Here is a 22,050-nt window from a genome sequence, read left to right as displayed (position 1 = left end):
CCAGGACCCTCAGGACCTTTTCCGCCAAGCTGCTTCCCAGCCAGCTGGCCCCCAGCCCGGACCAGCACACGCAGTTATTTTTCCCCAGCTGCCAGATTTTGCATTTCCCTTTGCAGAACTTCATGAAGTTCCCGTGTCCCCCTTTCTGCAGCCTGATGAGGTCTCTCAGAACAGTAGCACAATCGTCTGGTGAAACAATGATTCCTCTCAGTTTCGCTTTGCCTGCAAGCTTGCCGAGGGTCTGCTCTGTCCCACCATGCAGCTCATTAATGCAGGAGTACCAACCCTTTGGGTACACCAGCTGGGCTCCATTGCCTGGAGGTCGATGGAGTCCATAACAACTGTCACAACCATCTAAGCTTGGCAGTTCAGGCAGTTTTCAGACACTATCTAGTCCATATTTTATTAGTTCACCAATGAGGGATAAAGTGTTGAAAGCCTTGCTGAAGCTGAGGAAAACAACATCTGCTGCCTTCTGCTCATCCACTGAGCTAGTCATCTTACTATTGAAGGCTACCAGGTTAAGTATCATTTCCTCTTCATAAATCCATGCTACCTACTTCCAGTCACCTTCTTGTCCTTCATTGTTTGAAAATGGTTTCCAGGGCTATTTTCATCACCTTTCCAAGGATGAAGGACAGCCTGACCAGTCCATAGTTCCCTAGATCTTTCTTGCCTTTGGGGAGACTGGAGTGACACTTGCTTTCCTCCAGCCCTCAGAAATGTCTCCCAGTCACCACGACCTTTCAAAGATAATCAAGAGTGGCCGGCTCCTGCAGGTGCATCCCACTGGGTCCCACAGACTCATGTTTCTTTAAGTGCTCCCTAACCTTTTGCCCTTCACATCTCCCACCAGATTCAACTCCAGATAGGCTTTGGCTTTCCTAACCCTGTATCTTCATGCTGGGACAATGACTCTATATTCCTCCTGGGTCACTTAACCCTTCTTCCACCTCTTGCACGCTTCCTTTTTATGTTTTGAGTTCTGCTGTGAGTTTCTTGTTCATCAATGCAGGTCTCCTACTGCCTCTGCCTGACATCCCACACACTGGGATGGATTGCACTTGGGTCTGGAGGAAGTGATCCTTGAAAAACCCATCACCTCTCCTGGACCTCCCTTCTGTCTAAGACGATATCCCCATGGGATTCTTTCACGCAGATCCCTAAACAGACCAAATTCTCCTCTCTTGGTCAATTGTTTTGACTTTTGAAATATTGTGAACAAGTCACAGCTGAGCATTAGACATTATGGTTTTTTTTGTTTTGTAGTCACAGCACTAGCTATACAACCAGTAAGAACAACCTGACATAAATGGAAGAAAAACTAACTCTAGCATTGCTTCCTACACAGGAGGAAGAAAAAACTAACATTGTTTCACACCTGTTTCCTAACCAGTCACCGTGTTCTTTACACAGAATAACAAACTTGTAAGCTTACGTGTATGTTGGCTCCCAAATACGTCTAAGTTTGTCAGATTTCACGTTGCCGTTACAGGAAAGCTGTAACAATTTCTGTACATAGTAAAAGATGGTAGACCGGAAGTTCGTTAGGGGCAATTCCACTTCTCGAGTTGTTCCGAGACCTGAAACTTTCAAGGTGAGTGCTAAACGTGGCGAAGGCATGCACTCAACCTCTTCCAAGAGTTCTGAATGAGGTGTACCTGCATGTAAAAAATCATTTGAGAAGCCATTAATACAGAAATATATAAAGCATGACAAGTTGGCTCAAACATTAGTAATAATAATAAACTAGCTCAATAAGGAAGCGTGAAGAGTTCCTGCACACATGCCAAAGAGATGATCCTCAGTTCTAACTAGGAACTATATTTAAGGGCTGTAACTGCAGTACTTCTTTATGCCAGTACAGCTACCAGGTATTTCTGAAATGCCTACTGATCCTTACATCTTCATAACATCCCCTTTAATATGACGACAGCACATGCATTCTTTTCATACACAGCATCCTCCTGTTGTATTGACCTTTCAGTTCACCAAAATCAACAGTGGCTTGTTTCCACATAAGCTCAACCTATGTATTCCTTTCTGTAATGAGTACTGACTTCACCCACACTGCTGACCAAGAATGAACTAAAGATCAAGATGACAGGCGCTACGCTGCTGGTCATACCAACTGCTCAATCACCGTGTCAGCTTCCCCCCCGCCTCTGCTCTGGACTCTTTCAACAAGCCCTCTCCAACCAAATCTATTTTGGGTAGCTCAACACACAGATTGCTCTCTGCAGCTGGAACCAGACATAGCAAGACATCTATCACTAGTCCAAGTGAAATTCATGAGTATGCTTGTTTCACACAACATTTAATTTATTTTTCCCTCAATAACACTTGAAGCTGCAGAGGTAGACAAAACTCTCATTCAAACAGAGAAAAGCCATGCAGCCACAAAAGCATGTTGTACTGGTCAATAGTAATAGGATCCCCAAAGCCCAATGGACCCTTAACAGAGAGTCTCCATCCCAAAACCAGACCCACGATCACAAATGCCTTGTCAGCATACCTGGTGGAGGGATTTCTAGGTCAGTTGTCTGTTGAACATTAGTACGACCAGGTCTTGGGTCAAAAGCAGGAACCAGAGCAGAAAACTGCCTTTTCAATACATAATCATCATCCCATGTTCTTCTGCGGCCTCCTTTGGTTTCATACTCCTCTTCTTCCTAAAAAAAAAAGTAGTAGTTTTTTAGATTCTACTACAAAGAATCATTTGATCAAATATTTAACAGTCAGTTAGGGAATATAGCAGTTATGTAAACTAAAACTCACACAAAAGATACCAAAGCTGGCACGTAACAGTATTATTTGCATCTAACTGGTCAAGCAGGAATCCAGAGAATTATCAAAACCACAGACATACAAAAATCCACATAAATGGGCTAACCTTACACCAGGTGTATCTACAGTTCTTGGAAAGAATGAAACTTTCCATGAAGCACCAAAGTATAGGGAAATACAGACTACTGTAGACCAGCAAACTTGGTGTAGGTGTAGATGTTTTGTGTATTCCACAAAGTCTGGAATATCAACGATTCAAATAAATCAATGGTGTCAAAATAAACATAGTTTTTTCTGAAAATAAGAAGTATTTTTTTGAATGTATACACATATATTGATATTTAATGTATACACATTTTACCCAGAGATTAAATCAAATCCCAAAATAATGGCACTATTATGGTGAGAAGAAATCTAATTTTCAATAAGCTGTAGCAAGTACTGCTTATGACTTTTCTACAACACGCTTTTAATCTGTTCAACTCCTCATCGATAAGAATTACATAGCGTATCCAAGGGAACAGAACTGGAACACAAGAAAGGAAAATTTTCTTTTCCAGATCCGATTCTTGCTGTGTAATCTTAAGTAAAGGCTAATTTAGCTATTTCTGCTTCTTCCTGTGAACAATAATAGTAACTCCATGTAATAATTTCTGAAAAGTGATCAACAATCTACAAACTAAGGTTATTTTTTGCATGTAGATCCACTTAAACAGTACTGGCTTTTCCATGCCTAACTTCACATCTTTATGCAGAAGGTGAAATAATGAAATATTCAGGAATATAACTGAATTTCTATTAAAAGCATAATCACCGTAGGTTAAAATGCTAATTTTTTGGTTCAAATGACTAAAAGTTTGCATAGTAATTACAAGAGTAAGTTTCTATAAGTCCATAAAACAATATTTACATCTATGTAATAAACACTAAATTATCATTAGTGAAGTCTTAAATTTTTTACTCTTAGACCTTGCAATATCCATTCTGATCACTTCAGTAGTGGTAGAAGACCAAGCATTATTCATACCACTAAAAAACAACCAAACGAAAAGCCAGAACTCACAATAATGTAGGCAACAGCCATGTGGACTAACCTGCTGGAGTCTGACTTGCCCTCCCCTTTTATTTTTTTAAGGGATAATTCCTCTGGCATATTTAATTATTACAGTTTACTTCACACAGCCCTACAGTTAAACATGCCCCAGAACTGTATCACCACAAAATTCAGCAGCCTACCCCCAAAGTTATACCATTTTATCAGCCAGTAAACTACTGATCCATCATTTCTAGTCTGTCAGCTTGTCCCCAGGTTGGTTTTAAGATGTTAATTCTGGCCTATAAGGTCTCAGGGTGTGCTGGTGTTCAAAAACACTTTTCTGCGGAATAAATGTTGAAGGTGTGCAATCAGACTTCTACAGAAAGGGGACTGCCCCGTAAGTTGTCCTATCTAGTGAGGCCTTGCAATTTTATCACACCCACTTCAGTGCATGAGAAAACAGCTTTCTTAATACTCAATTATATGCAAGAATGGGGAAAAGGGACAATGAACTGTCTTTGTAAAGTAGTATTCAGTTTGCAGCCCCCGAAAAGTGTAACATGATTCCAACTTTGGCATTTACAAGTCCTAATGGACAGGTACTCCAAACTAGTAGTCCAAAATCTAAATACCTTTATTTTAATTAATGGGAAGACTATAGCTAGGACCCCATATCGTCAAAAGAACCTGTGGATTTTTAATGCATCTGTTAGCCAATTAAGATACTATCTATGTTAACTATACTGTACCATAACTTCCTCATATTCTTGATCTTCTTGGTTATCATCTTCATTTTCGTCATCTTCTTCATCTGGTTCAGGTAGATCCTCATCATCATCTAACTCTGCCAACAGAGTACTAGCTCGGCAGCTATCAAGAAAATCTATAATACATATATATACACGTATTTACATACAGAACAAAAGCCAAGAATAACTTTTAAAGCAAAATTTTGAAAATTAAAGAACAGGAGCACTGGGAAGAGTGATAAAACAAATCTCACTTAAACAAGCAAAAGAGAGAACTAAAACACTGCTTATGGCATAATAAGATTAAAAGCTGTGATAAAAGCATACACCTGACAAAAAGTCCAGGGGTCTAGTCAATAGCATAACTAACAAAAGAAGCACTTAACATTTGTATAATTGAGAGTGATCAGCAAGTGATCGGTTTCTCATTCGCTTATATCAAATGTTTCATAATTACACTTATTATAAATTACAAAAGATGGCAAAAAATGGTACACAAATGTATACTGCTTCTATGTCTAATTAATTTAAGAACAGATTAGTGATGTAATTTCCACTGAGAATGTGTGGCTTAAGACCTCAAGTTACAATGTAAAGGACATCTAAAATAACCATTTAAAAGTGATAATTTTAAAGACTCAATTGCTAATTGATTAACAACAAGCTGAAGACAGATACAAAGTTCATTTTCACCCACCTAGTACTAACACTTCAAAACCAACCTCCCAAAACCAAAAAAGTTGACAGCCATCCAAGGTGGACTGAGATGTACCATTGAAGTTTTAAATTTTTCTGTACACATATAAACTATCTATACCACCCAAACACCCTTCAAATTGCTGTTAATGCCCCAACAGAAACTTTAAGGAAACTATTTGCCCCATTTTTTATGATGTATTTTAAGACTTGTCACATAATCAAACTATCAAATGAACCTTAATTAAAAGAGTAAGGGGAGATGGCATATGCATATATCTTCATCGACTGCCTCCAAGCAGCTCAATTCCAATATCCATTGAAATTACCAGATATTTTTCAAGCAATTTCAATAGGCAGCTAAATAGAACACAACCTTAATCCAATCAAATCCTAAAGAAATCAAGTATCTTTTCTTTCAAGAACATCTCACAATGCAATAAACTTCACATTAGGAAGTACTTTCCCATATCTAGCCCAGATTTTTCTTGACTTCATTTCATCAGCTTGATTCCTAGATATTATCAACCTAGTTACCTAAATCTTCTCTCACCGTGTTCATATCCTGCAAATAACTTCTGTCCCAACGTCTGTTTCTAGCTCAGAGTGTCCACCTAACAACTCTGAATTTTGTTCCTCAAATCACATAATTCCATTCTCTGTGTCATTTTCATTTCTGTCTTCTTTCCAATTATTTTTTCAATTACTATTATGCTACTGAGATACATGGAACCTTATACACTGTTTTAAGTGTATAATGCACCTAATGGCAGATGCTTTTCAATTACTGAGTAATACAAGGTACCTCAGACTGAGCATGTAACATGCCTATACAACGCAATGAGGAACAACATTTGGATTTTAATTAGAAGTTCATATGCAAACTACGTTAGATACTAAACTGACTTAAGGAAAAGGTTAAGTTCCTAAATAAAATATACCATAAATAACAATGTGGGATAGAAACTACTGAAAATAAAAGACCTGAAAACATAAGGAAATACTACTATTGGTTACAGTAATATAGTAAATAGTACTACTAAAAGTTAACATTATTTTACTTACTGCCTTACAGAACTAGTAAATATGACAAGCTCAACTTTCAAATACTTTTCAGTAAATAAGCTACTACAGGAGAAAATCACAGTAACAGAAAAAAAGGAAAAATCATTAATGGGAAGTCTGCTTATGTTCATTTAAAAATGAAACTTACCATATAAAGAATATTCTGCCTCCTGACCTGTATCGCTCTCACTAGATGTTGATGTTAGGCTAGTAGTTAGAGTATTACTAAGCGACTGACCAACAGATAAAACTGTAGTTGCTGTAGCTACATTGCTGCTGCTAGTAACACTGGATGTAGACATGGTCACTGTTGATGTGGTACCAGTTGTAGTCAGATTAGGAAAACTTTGGGCACCCATAAGAGGAGAAGCTATAGATAAAGATATGGTAAGATAAAATAAATGATTTGACGAAGAGTACAATTTACATGCATGATCCTGCGTTGAAAAATATATTTGGGGTCGAAAAATTATCAGATGTGTTATTTTACAATTAAGAACAACAAAATAAAGGGGAAGGGTTTCCCAGTGCAAAAGTGCACTCTACAATGCAGATGCCCACTTCTGAGCATATTCCTTTGCATACATTTAAAACAAATTTTATTAAATAAATCTCCAAATCCCACCATAAATCTGAAATCACTTAATTTCATTTTCAACATATGAGAAGTATTTCTGAAGTCTGTTATTCCAATACTGTGTCTGTCTTAAAGCCTAAAACATAATTTAACCTCTGAACAGCAAAATAATTAAAGTTATACAGGGAAAACAGTTTAACTATATATAAACAAACTGAGAACAGAACATAATAAGACAAACATAGAATTTGTGATTTTTGTGCATTTTTCCGAAGTTCTTAAAGCAGCTTGTTACCTTTCACATAACCATTAGCACAAATAGCAACAAGTTCAGGCAACAAGCCTTAGTTGGCAGTACTATGAAGCATGTGACTGAATATCTTACTTATGGTGGATGATTTATATTATTATTTTTCAGAATAAGCAAGCAACAGCTAAGAAGTTACCTTACTGCACATTCAAATAAAACACAGTAGATGCATTTTAGTTAGCAACTGAAACACAACTGAATTCACCGTAAACTCAACAGAAAGAATTTCAGATAGTGTACATAACTGAGTGTAAGTTATATCTATGTGCAACTACACATTTACATCCCAATCTTCCAAATATTTTCTTGCAGGCTTATCTGCAAACACAGGAAATTAATCACATTTGCATGTGCAAATTTGAGGGGTCACCTATACTTACATTTAAACCAATCTGCCTTTTCTAAAATTTATCAAATGCAAGTTTTGCAGTTTTCCAGTGAACATTTTCATTATTGTAGCTTATGAAAACTAAGGCAGTGCTTTCTTATAAAAAAAGAATAAATATCTAAATTCTGTATTTCAGACTATTATTACCAAGGTTTGCAAAGGCTACTACCCTTGAAAAAGGATAAAATATAACAGATTCTTCCCCTAAGTGCATTTGGTAGCTATTTGAGAAAAATTAGTATTACTGTTTCTGGGTTTGCTGTTTGTCAGTTACTCCCACACCAAGGAACCTAAGTAACAGTTTTTAAATAAAAATATAAAAATGCAAATAAAATCTCAGCAAAGGTGGCCCAAAGCAGGTACAGTGCTTGAAACTATTTCTATGCAGGAGAGAGTGAAGTTTAAATTTGGGGTTGTTAATAAGCCCATGCTTATCTCTATGAAAGCATGGAAATCTTCTAAACCAAAGGGTTTTTTTGTTGTTTAAGAACTTGAAAATAAGCTGTTCAGTATTCATATCTTCCACTCCAATTAATAATAGTAAACTCTTTGCTGCTACCATAAACAGAAAAAAAAAAAAACAAGTGTCAGCATTTCACTTGCTCAGACTTCAAAAGCAAATTGAAACTGCCTACTCTAGACACCACTTAACTCCTGGCAAATACTGACGTTTTAAAATGCAACCACTACAGCAAGTCCAGAAAGACTTACATCACTAACCATGATTTCAGGCTTCAGTTTTTTGTCGGGTTTTTTTTGTTTGTTTGTTTTGGGTTTTTTGGTGTTTTGGTTTTTTTAAAAAGAAACTGGACAGACCAAAACAAATAAAAAAACAAACACCCAACCCCAAAACAAAAAATATCCAAGCATTTTACAGTATTCTAATAGAACTCTGGTCAGATTGCTCAAATTCAGTCTCTGATCTCTTTCTGGGGCACAAGTTTCTACTTGTATAAAATGTATAAACCAAAATAATTCCTACATGAGGGATAATTTTAAATATATCTTCTAATATTAAATCTAATGTTTAATTTGCCACATTCTTATTTCCAACTTCAGTACTGTATGATATCAAACATTCATAAAATCTGTCAAATATACTGTTGAACTATCTTACTATGTTTTTCAAAGGTGCTGTCTCTCTCCTCCCAGCACAAAACTACCTCTAAAATCGAAGCACTGGCTATCTTCCTAAAAGGGGATCAGTTACTAGAAATCTTCCCTTGAGTTATCTTACATACATTTTTAATGCAGGCTGCAGATGTTCCCTCCCCCCTCCTCATCACCGTATGAATGTAAGAATACATTAAAAAAAAAAAGCCTTCCCAACAAAACAAGAAAACACTCACTATTAAAAAAAATATCTAGAAATGCTAAAAGCAAACACCACGTTTTTAAATACAAAAAGCACAAAAATCCTAGAAAGGCATGACAGCTTAACAAGAAACTGAGTGCTTCTTTCTGGCTTGGGTAATTTTTCTTTTTCTAACTTGCCTACCCTATGAAATGCAGCTCTCCAGTTAAAATACTATCACTGGCACTGAACAAAATACCTAACAAGGCTGGCTGAGTAACAGCTCTGATGGGAGCATGCTGAAAATTCACAAAAGTGAACCCACAACAAGCAGGTTTACAACTTACTTGCTAACACCTTAACCTTACATATAACCTGAGAACAGGCAGCTGTTAAAGCATGTATGTAATGCCATTTAAAGCACTGTTAACTACAAACTTCCTTGCACTTGATATGCCAAAGCTAAGCCTTAATGACCATACCATCTTTAGAAAACACACACAGTGTTAGAGTACATTAAGTTACTCTGCCTGACAGAATGCAGGAATCTACTAAAATCTCATCATACTGCAGTTCACTTTTTTCTTTTTACTGTGTTCATAGTTCCTAAACTCAGGGACTTCACAATACGCATAAACTGCCTTTCCTGAGGAAATAGAAACAGAAATGGCCTACATAAGGTGAGTATGCATAATCTACACAGAGCAGAATGCAAAAGTATCCCACATTAGCTACTGTTCTTCCAGCCTCATGATCTAAACCATACTCTCCCTCTTCCTAAACATGTAAAAGACATCAAATTCAAATTATTTTCTATTTGATGGGTACCACAGCGTAATCTGACATCACAGGGCAACGTAACACTTTGCAGCTGACAGGAACTCTCTGAGCTCTTCATGAGTTCCACAGGTACACACAAGGTCAATGCTGCTCTAATTTCATTCCTCTATCAGGCCAACAGTATCCAAACTTCATTAAGTCTAACGAAAGCCAAAGAAACAACAAAAGCATCAACTAAAAATAAACACAGTTCACTTACTTGCAGTACTCATGACATTTCTTCCCAAAGTATTAGTATTGTTATCACTGCTACTTCGGCTTAAATTCATATTGTTTGTGGCATTGGTACGTGCTATGTTTGCCACTCTTCGTACAAAGGACTCCAGGCTGGAAGTTTCTCGAGATGATAAGTTAGGAACGCTTGCACTGGAGCTCATTGGTGCCCCAGCAGCCAACAAAGAACTGACCGAGAGTCTGTTACTTGCTGAAGAGCTTAGAGGTCGCTGGGAAGCTGCTTCTTTGTTAGTCAGTTCAGAGACTGAACTCACGTCAGGAGAGCTTACGCTAACAATTCCCATGGATATAGCACTGGACTCCCCCGGAGTACGTATTGAGTTATCAGGACCTAACTTCCTCTCTGCATTTTCGTTTCCCATGTCCGCTGTTAAGGTGCTGGTGCTTGCACTGGAAGATGACCCTACTTCAGCCTGGGGTACACTATCAGCGGAAGACAGAACAACAATTGGTTCATGGACGTCAGTGCCTGAAACTATATTTTGCTCCATTACACTCTCTGATCTCCGCTCCATTTTGGTCGAACCCAAGCTGATGTCGCTGCTACTGGCCACGCTACACACAGAACTGCTGCTTCCTTTTCTACTTGAGGAGCCTGCAGCAGCAGTCGTCTTGTCTGGACAGTTGTTTTTCACCAAGCTGCTCCATGACTGCGTTGTGCCTGAAACAGTGGATGAAACAGGTTTGGGTGATGCCGCTGAATCAGGGTCGTACCCTGGTGCAAGCTTGAGGTCAAACTTTCCTTCTGCGCCCATACGGTAAGAGTTAGAGCCACCAGCATCCCAGGTGACATCAATCCAGCCTGGAAAGGGACAGGAGTTTGTGAGATCCAGCAGAAAGCAGACAGGAGCGTGTCAGACAGTAGCTCCACAACGTGGGATCAGCTTCTCATAAGGGGTGCATGCCTGGATTAATAAAGTCACTAAACAACCCTTAATGCCAATTCAAAATGAAGTGTTTAAACAATTTGGTATTTTAAAATGTTCTTTTACTTTAGACTGAGGCAGCAAGCATCATCCGCCTCTATCTTTAGGGGCCCAGAATCCAGCCAAAAGTAAGGCTTCCTTCAGGAAGGAACCTGAACTACTAAAATCTTCCAACATTTTATTATTAGATTCTCTAATAACAAAAATGTATCACCACAACTTTATTATATCTATCAAGCAACTGTTATTCTTGCAAGGACATTCTACAATGTTTTTCTTTGTTGGATGCTTGTGGATAAGCATATTTACCTGACAGAACACATTTTATGAAACTGATTAGTTTGTGATTTCCTATTCTTGCCCTATAAAGTGAAAGAATTAATTCACTGATACTCAGCTTTTTAGTTCAATAATTTACACAGACTCAAACATTTCTTATTCATAGGAAAAAAGTCTTACAGCAGTCAGTTAAGGACCACTTCCAAGTAAGATTTCAGGGTTGCGGGAAGAATAAGTTTCACAAAACAAAACTTTATACTGGGACCAAAACAACACTGAAAAGAGATCCTACTCTTAAATTCCTTTATTAAATTACTATTTGGAGTACTTTTTTTTTTTTTTGAGTATAGTATTTTTTAACAGTTGAAGTGTAATAAATCTGCAATAATGAGGATAACATGCAAAATTTAGCTAACTAGGACAGAAACAGGGGCAAAACAATTTATTTTTGCTTGTCTGAGTATGTACAACAATCTCGGAGTCACCAAAAATAATTCCTTCTAGTATTTCTTATCGTACACTAACTGTAACAAAACAGTGTCACTATTTTAATTGATACACAGTTGCTTTAAAAATAAAATCTCTAAGCTCAGTCATCTTTTGTAACCTCAGAGAAATTCAAAACAAGATGTCGAGTCCAGATGTGCACACATATTTTTCTTTAATAAAATAAAAGAGAGCTAATTTGAAGTAAAATGTTCTTTTAGTACTGTCTTTTTGTCTTTTTTTTAGTACTGACTTTTGACTACTCTAAAGTCATCACTTCGACACCAAAATAGAAGATCACAAGCAATTTTCTATTTAAAAATATCACTTTGGAGGTAAAGTATTTAAAAATGGATAAAGTTTTCAGATATGGTAGACATCTCACGCCCACATGAGCAGGTTTAGATTACATTATTCTTGTATGATTTTATTCTATCTTCATGAGCTATATCCGAGTAGCTTCATGTCACTAAACCTCTGAAGGTTGTGAAGCAAGTCTGAATTTTTTCTTTTTCACAGTTTATTCACCTTTCTTATTAAATACAAAAGGAAATTGTAATTGAACAGTATAATTTTTTCCCTTTGTGAGTGTCTGAACAGAGTATTTTGTAAAAGGATAACTAAAAAACTGTTCTTTTTTTGTATAGTTCCTTTTTCTAAAATATTAATTACAAACAGTTTCAAATCTGCGCAATTTTTTTAATACTTAAGTGTGTACTTGGAGTCTTACTGCTGCACCACTACAGCCCTAAAACAACTTAAGATTTGTCAACACTTGTGAATAATGGCAAAAAAGTCACTGGGATACTATTTTCAAAATTCTTTTTGAAAGACAACTGTGGCAGAAGTAAGAGTATGCTAATACACATTTCACATTGTTTGGCATTACCATTTGATAAATTTCACTTATGCTTAAATGGGAAAGTTTTGCCGGAACATAGGAATGAAAACTGATTTAGTGGAATGCTACTCACCAATAATACCTAAAGTCTTCAAAGTGAGAATGTAGCTATGGATACTGTTGCATCTGATAAGAACAATACACAGATGATGGAAGAATTCCCTACAAGCTATACTGAATGCCTTAAATACGATTCAAAGTTTCAAAACATTTTAATTTAGACATTGTACTTTGGCTCCTTCTCCATGTTTGAGAACTGACAACTCAACAAACTAGAAGAAATTTTAAAACCTAGCTAAGAACGAGCCGAAGAGTGGCTGAAGATGCTTCAGAAACAAGGCAAGTCTTCTACACCCCAAAACAGGGGGAAGAGAGGGAAAAAGGTAGAAAGCCTGTTCAGCTGACAAGATCATCACCTCTTCTGGAGCCTCTTCAGTATCTTAGCTGCCTAAGCACTGACTTCCTTGGCTGTTGCAGGTTTTTATTTTGCTCCATACATGAATTACTTTTCATGCTTTTAATTAAAACAATAACAACTTGATCCCAATGAAGCTAGCAAGGTAGGAAAGGTACAGGACACAACAAAAGTCAAGAAAAATATTGCAAATGCTAAGCTAGAAGAAACGAAGAAGGTAATAATAGATTTTGCAGGCCCACAGCTTAATTACTTTGCATCAGTCACCTTTTTCTTCTTTATAACAAACATCTAAACAACTTGGTATTTTAATCAAAGCTCTACAGAAGTTTCATTTACAGCAAAATTATTTTTTTCATGCATTAAAACGGAATTTCACAAACGGACCACAACACTTGTAGTATTAGAGTTCCTTCTCCCCAAAATATTCACAATTTTATTAACTTCCACAACACACTACAAAGGAAATACTTTAACGCTACCCGTTCCACATGAACTAATCATGCCATGGACGTTTACAAATTCAGACAATTTGTGCTCACCATTATGCAACTCTCCTGTAACAGTGCCTTCACCCTGAGGGCTTCCATCCTGATCTCTCCATTTCCAGTCAATTCCTCTGATTACACGAGCTCCTGGAACCATATATTTCAACACCTGAGAACGGACCAGACGTCGCTGCCTTCGCAGATTTGCTTCAGCTTCTTTAGCAGCTTTTCCTACAAAAAATGTAAGTCTTTTCATTTCAATACACAAGTATCAAATGGGGAATAATTTCGAGCTTTTTTCTAAGCAAGTTCCAGTGCAAAAGTTAACCTGCTTTTTTGCACCAATTTTTGCATTGTATGTTCATTAGCATTTTAAAAGAACAAATAAGATGTGCATGTTCTTTTTCTTACCCAGCTGATCTTCACATACTCCATTCACAGTGCCATAAAGTTCAAATCCAGACAAGGAGAGGTAGTGTGTTTGCCCACTGGCATTCTTTCCCATCTGTTTTATTCTAACATGTCTCCAACCTTGTTTCTCATCTTTTGGAGGATCTAAAGGCCATGTTGCTGTAGACCTTTAAATTTATTAGAAAGGGGGCATGGTGGGGGACAAAAAAAAAAAAAAAACCACAAAATAAAAAAAAAAGCAAAACCAAAAATAACTTAGTACCAAAGCAAACAAAACCATAATGCTGATCATCTACGGATAAAATCAGAAAACTGCCAAGAATACAACCATTAACACTAAGGACAAACTCTGGGTAAGCACTGGCATTACTGTTTTCTCAGAAAAAAAAAAAAAAATCAAATGCAAAACTTACACTGATGGAAAAGCACAAACGCCATCATGTGAACCACACAGAAAACTTATGAATCACTTATTTTCTGTCTCATTCTTGATAATTTAGATCACCTACCATTTCTTTATAGAGTTACATTATTACACCTATAGTATACATTAGTCTACAGCCAGGTATATTTTTAACCGAGCTCAGTTTTATAAATAGTGGCAAAATCACTGACATACCCCGGTTCATTGAGACTGCAGTCATCAACATGAGTATATAAAGTAGTCCAGTTCTGACCATCCTTAGATACCTGGAATACCCAATTTCTGAGAGCAGATCGACCATAACCTCGAGCATGGCGTAACGTGTAAGCTGATGGTATAACCCAAAGGCCAAGATCTACGGCAAACCAAGCATTCTTATCGTCGTTGGTATGACAATTGAGAGCTGAACTGTCACGGCTTAGGATGTCTTCTAAACGGCCATAAGGCAGATTTCTTCCTTCTGATGATGTAACCACTACTAACCCATAGGCTGCTGGATTTACCCACTCATATGCAGTTCTATATTAAAAAGAGAAACGTACTGTTCAATTATGACTTACATTTAGCAAAACAGGTATCAGTGTATCTGATATGCGTATGTACCTTTCTGTATATGTAAAGTATTAATTTTATATTACAGCCGAGTTTATTACAAACCAAAATGATTAATAACATTTTAGATAATTAGTTAACTTTAGAGATGTTCCAAACATCACTTTACTACAGGGTTTTAAAAAATCCCAAAACTAAACCAAAAAAAATGCACAAAGCCAAAAAAACCCATAGCAAACAAAGACCCAAATTTCCCCACCCCTTAATTTCTTACGTAAGCACACAAATTCTCAACAGAACTTCAAGGATTCCTATTTTCCTATTACTTAGGTAGAACAAAAAGAAATGTAATTCTATTGATCAATATATAAGCAAAGATAAGTCCCACTCCTAAAAAAATTATAACACATTTCCTTTAATCATGAATTCTCTCTCCCCACCCCACGGATGACAGTTCATTGTGTTGACTTCAAAATAATTAGCTTTGAAGAAACTCACTTTGCGTTTGTCCCAATCCAGTAAATAATTCCATTTTCATCAAAATCATGTTGGTGCCTAAACACAAACGTTTGGCCTTCACGTAATTTTCGTACAAAAACAAACGAAGCTCTATCAAAGTCGTACCATTGCTTTGCCACCTACATACGAATGAGAGGTAGTCAAATATTAGAGATGCAAAATGCAACCCATTCCTTGTGAACCATGTGTGGGGTATGCTGCTCACCATTTTCAGAAGATACTGTTCTAGAGATTCAACAGTTGCCAACGGCTCCATCTTTAGCATTCTACCAGTTCGATCTATTAAAGATGTCTCCCCTGAGGCACGTTCCAAACGAAACCTCAAACGCCTTGTTAATATCTGAAAGAGTAGCCAAATATTAATATAGGCTTTTCTGTTTAGCTTTTGTAATTTTAAGAAAAGCAATGTACTTCACTATAACAATTTTAATGGCATATCGATTATTGTTGTGCAATTTAAACTATATTAGATTTCAATGCTTTAAAAAGTAATTCCCTATACTTGATTTTTTCAATTAACCCAACAATTCTTTAATATGACAGTCAATGTATAAGTCAATTACACATTCAGGCTAATATTTTCTCATTTTTCATGTATTTTCATAGCTTTTATTTCCAAATCTTGCAGATGAGCAACTGCAATAATACACAAACTGCAAAAGCTTTTTCAAAATATTCAATAGCAGCAGCGTATTTATGAATTTTCTGCAACAATCTTCTAGTAATTTAACATCAAAACAGAAATACACTTCGCTGCCATCTCACAAAATCCTGAAGTATGCTTTCAAATGGAAAAAATACGACTCTGCAAAAATGGGAAAAAACAAAGTAATATTTTTAGCCTAATTGCAGCTTTCCTTTATAAAAAATTGCTGATCCTGCAGGTGTCTTGTATTACCAAATGAACACACAGCCCTAGAAGGGACTTTTAATAATTACAGCCCACCCCTAGTCATCACAAACAAACATGTCTTATAACTGTCTTCAACAAGATGCTCATTCAAGTAGTAAGGATACTTACTAGGGAGCATACTCCCACACAAAGAGAACAATACTTGAAGACAAAAGAAATAACAAACACATTGTCTCTTCAATCACAATTTACTTTCACTTCCGTGTAAAAATGACAGTAGAGAACACCCAAACACATAGGTTAAGTGTTAGAGGATACAGATGCCAAAAAGTTTGTTGTTCTTTATCTGATTTTATCTACTTTATGAGAATATTCTTCACACAGACTTAATGTGTGTAACTTTTCCTGAACTTCACATAAAACATGCAGTTGTGTATCACTCAGCATAATATATTGCTATCACTGTGTATTTACCTGAAGATTGTACGTAGATCCTGGTGTATCATACAAGTGAAGAGGTAGACGTTCAATAGATTCTAACACCGCTATCAGTTTCCGAATTAATGCAACTGCTGGACGACTGTGAAAGTGAACAGTTACTGTGTTACCACACACAAAGAGAAAAAAAGAATCTACAGTATCTCAGAGGATAGTACCCAGCTGTAGCAAATATCTCTGCGTGCTACTTCTGCTGATACCACATGCTCCAGTCACATGGTTACAGCACAGTAAGAAAAATATTGATCTGCAAGTGATGAACAGAAGTCACCTTTACATTTGTCAACAGAGGTACGTTCACTATAGCTGACTCTTACAGACATACGTAATTCAGTAAAACTTTCAATTGCTACTTCAGTAGCAGGTGCTCTCTTTTAAGACCAATCCTACTCCAGAGAAAGATAAATTAAGATGGAAAGAACAGTTCCTTTGATTTAAATTACTTTAAAGGTATCATACGGCTTCACAGATGCGAAGTTTTTTTGCTTTGGTTTTTGTTTTTACCTTTCATCGTCTTCATTTTCACTGAACGCTGTTTTGAAAACATTTATTCTCTCTACCAGTTGACTACAGTCTTGTTTCACATCTAAATCAACATTCTAAGAGGAGGAAAAAAAAAAACAAACCAAACTAGAACACATTACTCCTAATACAAAGTAATATATTCATTCTTTATACTGGCAAAAATATCTTTTTAGTCTTACTGAATTTCCTATTCAAAATCTGCATGTCAAAAGCTAAATTATAGCAGCCATTAGAACTGACCAGTGTTGATTTCAAGATTTTTCATGGCTTACTTCAGTTGAAGTCATCTATTGTCATAGCATATATTCAACGGGTAGACCACTAACTGCAGCAAGTCTCCCTGATTTTCATCAAGATGGGGAAAAGCCACATTTATAATAGATTTTCTCAATTAAGACACATGCCTACATTGTTTTTTTTAAGAAAGTTTCTCTTCAGAGATTTATGTTCTATATACTCACATTATTTAAAACTGTAAGCAATGACTGAACTAAGCCACTACTGCACATCTCATACGGAGAAATAGTATTCTCATCCTTCAATAATACAATTAAGTTTTCCAGAGCAGTCTTCATTAAATCTCTCCAAGTATTTTCTCCCTCAATACACTGAAAGACAAAAAGGCAATTAAAGTGAAACAAGTTAACAGTTTTGCCACTTGCTTCATTTGAAACGTATTGTCCCAGTGAGGTACGTAACTAGGAATTACATGCATGAATACCCCCACATTTCCGACAGACATACTGCGACTTTCTATGACAGACTAGTCTGAACATTATGATGTCATTTCCAATGCCATCACACATTATAAATTAAAGGAGGTACACTCACCTGCCTGTTTGTATGAAGTTCCCATGCAGACTCTAACTGAGTTGCTATGTTCCTCAGTGTTACAACTACTCCTCGAGGCATGCTTTCAACAGCTTTAAAATGATCATCATATAAATCTCTCGCCATAGTGCGTACCTACAAATGGATTTTGATAATCAAAAGTCATATCTTACTGTAATGAGCCTATTACTGTTCTCCAAGATGCTAGAAACTTGGTCATCTTTTTCAAGAAGTCCATCACAAAGCAAACAAATAGGGAAGAACAAAACCTATCACACATCACGAAAGGCAAAGGCTGTGAAAGGATGAGGAGATAAATGGAAATACACAGAATCTTTTTGAAACTTACAGTAACTACGCTTACCATCATATATTAAATTACAGCACGAAGGTAGGAGAAAAGACAGGACTCTCAATCTGTAAATCTATTTCTTGAGAACTGTATAATGGATCTAGTAATCTTTTTAGAAGTAAGATTAAGGGGGTTTATGCTATTTCTGAATGCTCTATTCTCATGTCTTAAACCAACTCGCACAAAAAGTCCTTATGTGACCTTATACTAAGAATTACTTTTTCTACAAAGCATGGATACACAAAGATACAGATTTGATAAAGTAAGTTCTTATTAAACAACATTTTGCTTACAAGAAATTTCCTCAAAATTCGTTCCCTTTCATTATCATCACATGTGCTACAATAATAAGTTTCACATGCTCCGGAGCTACACAATGCCATCCTAGATATGAAAGAACACTGCCTTCTCCTTTTATCATTCCACCTAGCCTCATTCCCACAGTATTTTAATACTCAATTTAGTGTTACACTTCCTCAGATACAAGTGTCCTTACATGCTGCAGATTTTTGGTGTTACAGAACATATCAGCTGCACTGTTAGAAACTGCAAGAGAAGTCAAGACTGAAGATTAGCCTGAGCTCTTGACATCAGCTGGCCAAAGAACATGCAGTTATTTTGTGGTTTTGTAAAAAGCTTAATACCTGATTTCTTAGTTCCTCTTTATTTTCCCCCCCTCAGTCTGAGAAAAGAAAGAATTTCAGAGAAGTCTAAAATGAAGGATTTACATGTTTTGCTTCACTACAACAGAACGCACCGTTCACTTCCACCCCCCTACCTGTCACAATATCCAGTCTAAAATTAATATCTGAATGTAGTGAATAGAAGTAACACATGTTTCTGACACAACCGTAGTATTGATCATAACATCTTTTCTTTCTGTATATAAAAAAGAAAAACCTACACAATTATACAAATACAGGTCAGGAGGCCTGGATTTCCTTACTTTTTTTTTTTAAAAAAACATGCACTGTCCTCCAGAAAAGCAGAGTTTTTACTGCTGTATAAAAGTACCTGAAGAAGTGCTTTGTCCTGAATGAAAATTTTCCCCTTCAAGTTTATCCTAAAATTGTGTCTAGTTGAAATCAGAGATTTTAATCCTCCAAGAGGAAACTACAACTTCATAAGAATATTACAAAATAAAACAAACTCATTTAAATTCTAAGTATACAATTCACAGGTGCTCACCAACCTTTTGCTTTGTCTTCTCCAGTTTAGATTTCAGCTTTCTTCCTCTTTTGCCTGTCCAGCCAGTCACAAATTCTGACCCTGCAACATATTTTTTAGAAAAGTCGCAATTTCTCACAGGTATGAAAAGCAACAAACAGAGTAACTACCTCACGTACACTTGCTCCTACCTGCACATAACACATACCTACATACTTACCCAAAGAGGTTTCAGCTGTAAACGAATGCTTTGTTCCCCTGTTAGACTCAAACACAAAGCCTGGCAGATCTTCTTTCAGTATTGTAGCTTGTTGACCATCAGAATTGTGAATAGCAATTTCTCCTTCTTTTAAACAGGTGAGTGACCAGTTTCCTACAGTAAGTTTAGTTGGCCCTGGCGCCGATAAAATTGGCTGGCTTGTGGTAGAAGGTTTTACTTGGCTTCGAGCTCTTTGCAACTTCTCAAGGAATTCACTCCTACTTTCTATTTTAAAAGAAACAAACATTTTTTTCTTTTCCAACAATTGATTCCACCATCATATCTCAAGCTTTTTTTTTTTGCAAAAGCAAAACAACTTAGTACATTCAATGCAAAATTAAGTTTGAAATTAAGGGTCTTGAAGTGTTCTGAATGTCTTCCCAGTACATTTCTGTACTTTTAACAGTGATTTATTCCACAATAGCTTCAAAGTGGACAATGCAACTCTTTCTGAATGGTGCTGTTGATGGATATATTAATTCATCCTTACAATTATAAGAAGATCAAAGAAATCCATTATAAACTTCTAGTCTTGCAGAAATAGTTTTTTTATTATGGCCAGTATGAACTATTGTCAAAAGTGAGTTTTCAGAAATAGGAAATTAAATTAATTTTCCAATAGGAAAACAGCAACTTCAAAACTTCAAGCAAGTGAGGAAAAGATGCTGAAGACCTAAAACCCAGAAAAGAATTCACAAAACTTTACAGATTCTGACAATCTGCATATGCTAAAAGCAAATTTGAGCTAATATTTATTTGCTCAGATTGTGCCACAAAGGCACCCAAAACAGATTTTTTTGTAAGCTATACTAAAACTTTTATTCATCTCCTATGTAGAACCTGTACATTCATCTCAGAGCAAGTAAGAAAGCCACGATTATGCTACTTACAGTGACATGTAAGTATTCCAAGTTATAATACAGATGTTCCTAGTTCTTATTAATTACACAAATTTTAAGGACCTCTATATCTCTGAGAAAAACATGAAGTAAAAGAAACTCTAAGAGCACCACAAAAGACTTGATTAAAAGCTGGTGTTTAGATGGAGATATTTAATACATGACAAACAGGATCATATCCTACTTTTAGGATATGTAGGTAATCTAGCCTGAAATTATTCCAAACGACTAAGTGAGTTTTTATGAGATATTTTGATATTGTAGTAATTAAAAGGCTGCACACATTACCTTTGAAATTAATCAGCATAATTCCAGAAAATTTAATTTCATATTTTTTTAAAAAATATTTTTAAAATTCCCATAAAAATTAAAATTGCAATAGCATCATTAATGTAAAGATTACATCTGAACTTCAAAGTTAACAAGTATCCTCATCTTTCAGCATACTGATTTAATAAATAAAATTTTGGTAGTTCATGAACTCGTAAAATTGCTGTTTTCCTTTTGCTGCAATAACTTATGTTCTAGGTTTTTAAAATTTGCCAGTATTATTGCCATATAATACAAAATAAATAATCTCTATACAAAAATAAATATGGACTCTTGAGGCATTACTAACTTTATTACTTAAAATTCATAGCATCCAGAGAAGACTTATTAAAAGACTTTTGAAATTTCGTAAGTAAAATTAAAATTCTGTTAATGAAAACCTTTCCAAATTTCCACTATTACATTTTAACAAATTTATTCTGTAGCATGTCACACTGACAGTGCAATGATTATATGTGGCTGGGAATAATTTTGGGTTCCCTTAGACAGAATTTTGAGACTCACTTAAAGCTTCAGAATTACCATTAAATTTCAATTTTTGCATTGAACTCTTATTTTTTCTACAATCTCAAACAAAACAAGTATTAAGCTAATGTGGAGAGGGGTGAGTACAGACCTTCCAAAAATGTTCGTTGTATACGTATTTCCTCCTCCCATCCCAACTTTCATCATGCAATACACACTAACGAATTCCGTTACTCAACCCTCTATATTCTTGCCAGTCAAGAAGTTACTAAAAAGTATACCATGAGATTACTCAGTCATGATTCAGGACAGCAGAACATATAGTATAGTTCAGGACTTAAAGATACTAAATCTACACTGCACTGCAGTAATTGTAGTTAACCAATACTCGCTTCTTATCTATTAAGTAAAAGGAGGCTGTTGCACACTCTTAGAGCTAATGGTTTAAGTTCAATCAAATTACGCTCCAAGATCAGCACTCTTAGTAGATGTCT

At 36.1% G+C, this 22,050-nt stretch overlaps 1 protein-coding gene across 9 annotated transcripts in view; it reads right to left on the bottom strand.

Moving 5' to 3' along the window:
• HECTD1 (HECT domain E3 ubiquitin protein ligase 1) overlaps positions 1-22,050 on the bottom strand; it is a 64,718-nt gene that overhangs the window by 12,166 nt on the left and 30,502 nt on the right. For 3 of the 9 annotated variants that reach the window (XM_056345332.1, XM_056345325.1, XM_056345327.1), the window contains exons 14-29: positions 19,812-20,087; positions 19,629-19,705; positions 18,085-18,219; positions 17,715-17,861; positions 17,233-17,327; positions 16,705-16,810; positions 15,583-15,717; positions 15,357-15,496; positions 14,502-14,825; positions 13,883-14,049; positions 13,526-13,702; positions 9,942-10,778; positions 6,482-6,703; positions 4,573-4,706; positions 2,516-2,672; positions 1,439-1,661 (exon numbers count right to left, since the gene is read on the bottom strand). In XM_056345332.1, coding sequence (XP_056201307.1) covers positions 1,439-1,661; positions 2,516-2,672; positions 4,573-4,706; positions 6,482-6,703; positions 9,942-10,778; positions 13,526-13,702; positions 13,883-14,049; positions 14,502-14,825; positions 15,357-15,496; positions 15,583-15,717; positions 16,705-16,810; positions 17,233-17,327; positions 17,715-17,861; positions 18,085-18,219; positions 19,629-19,705; positions 19,812-20,087 — 3,352 coding nt within the window. The remainder of the gene's footprint in view (positions 1-1,438; positions 1,662-2,515; positions 2,673-4,572; positions 4,707-6,481; positions 6,704-9,941; positions 10,779-13,525; positions 13,703-13,882; positions 14,050-14,501; positions 14,826-15,356; positions 15,497-15,582; positions 15,718-16,704; positions 16,811-17,232; positions 17,328-17,714; positions 17,862-18,084; positions 18,220-19,628; positions 19,706-19,811; positions 20,088-22,050) is intronic. The other 6 variants (XM_056345326.1, XM_056345328.1, XM_056345330.1 and 3 more) reach the window with 4 other exon arrangements.

This window comes from Falco biarmicus, chromosome 7 (genome assembly GCF_023638135.1).
Source record: "Falco biarmicus isolate bFalBia1 chromosome 7, bFalBia1.pri, whole genome shotgun sequence".
Classification (NCBI taxonomy): Eukaryota; Metazoa; Chordata; class Aves; order Falconiformes; family Falconidae; genus Falco; species Falco biarmicus.
Note: the sequence above shows the minus strand (reverse complement) of the source record. Positions and strands in the feature narration are given on the sequence as shown.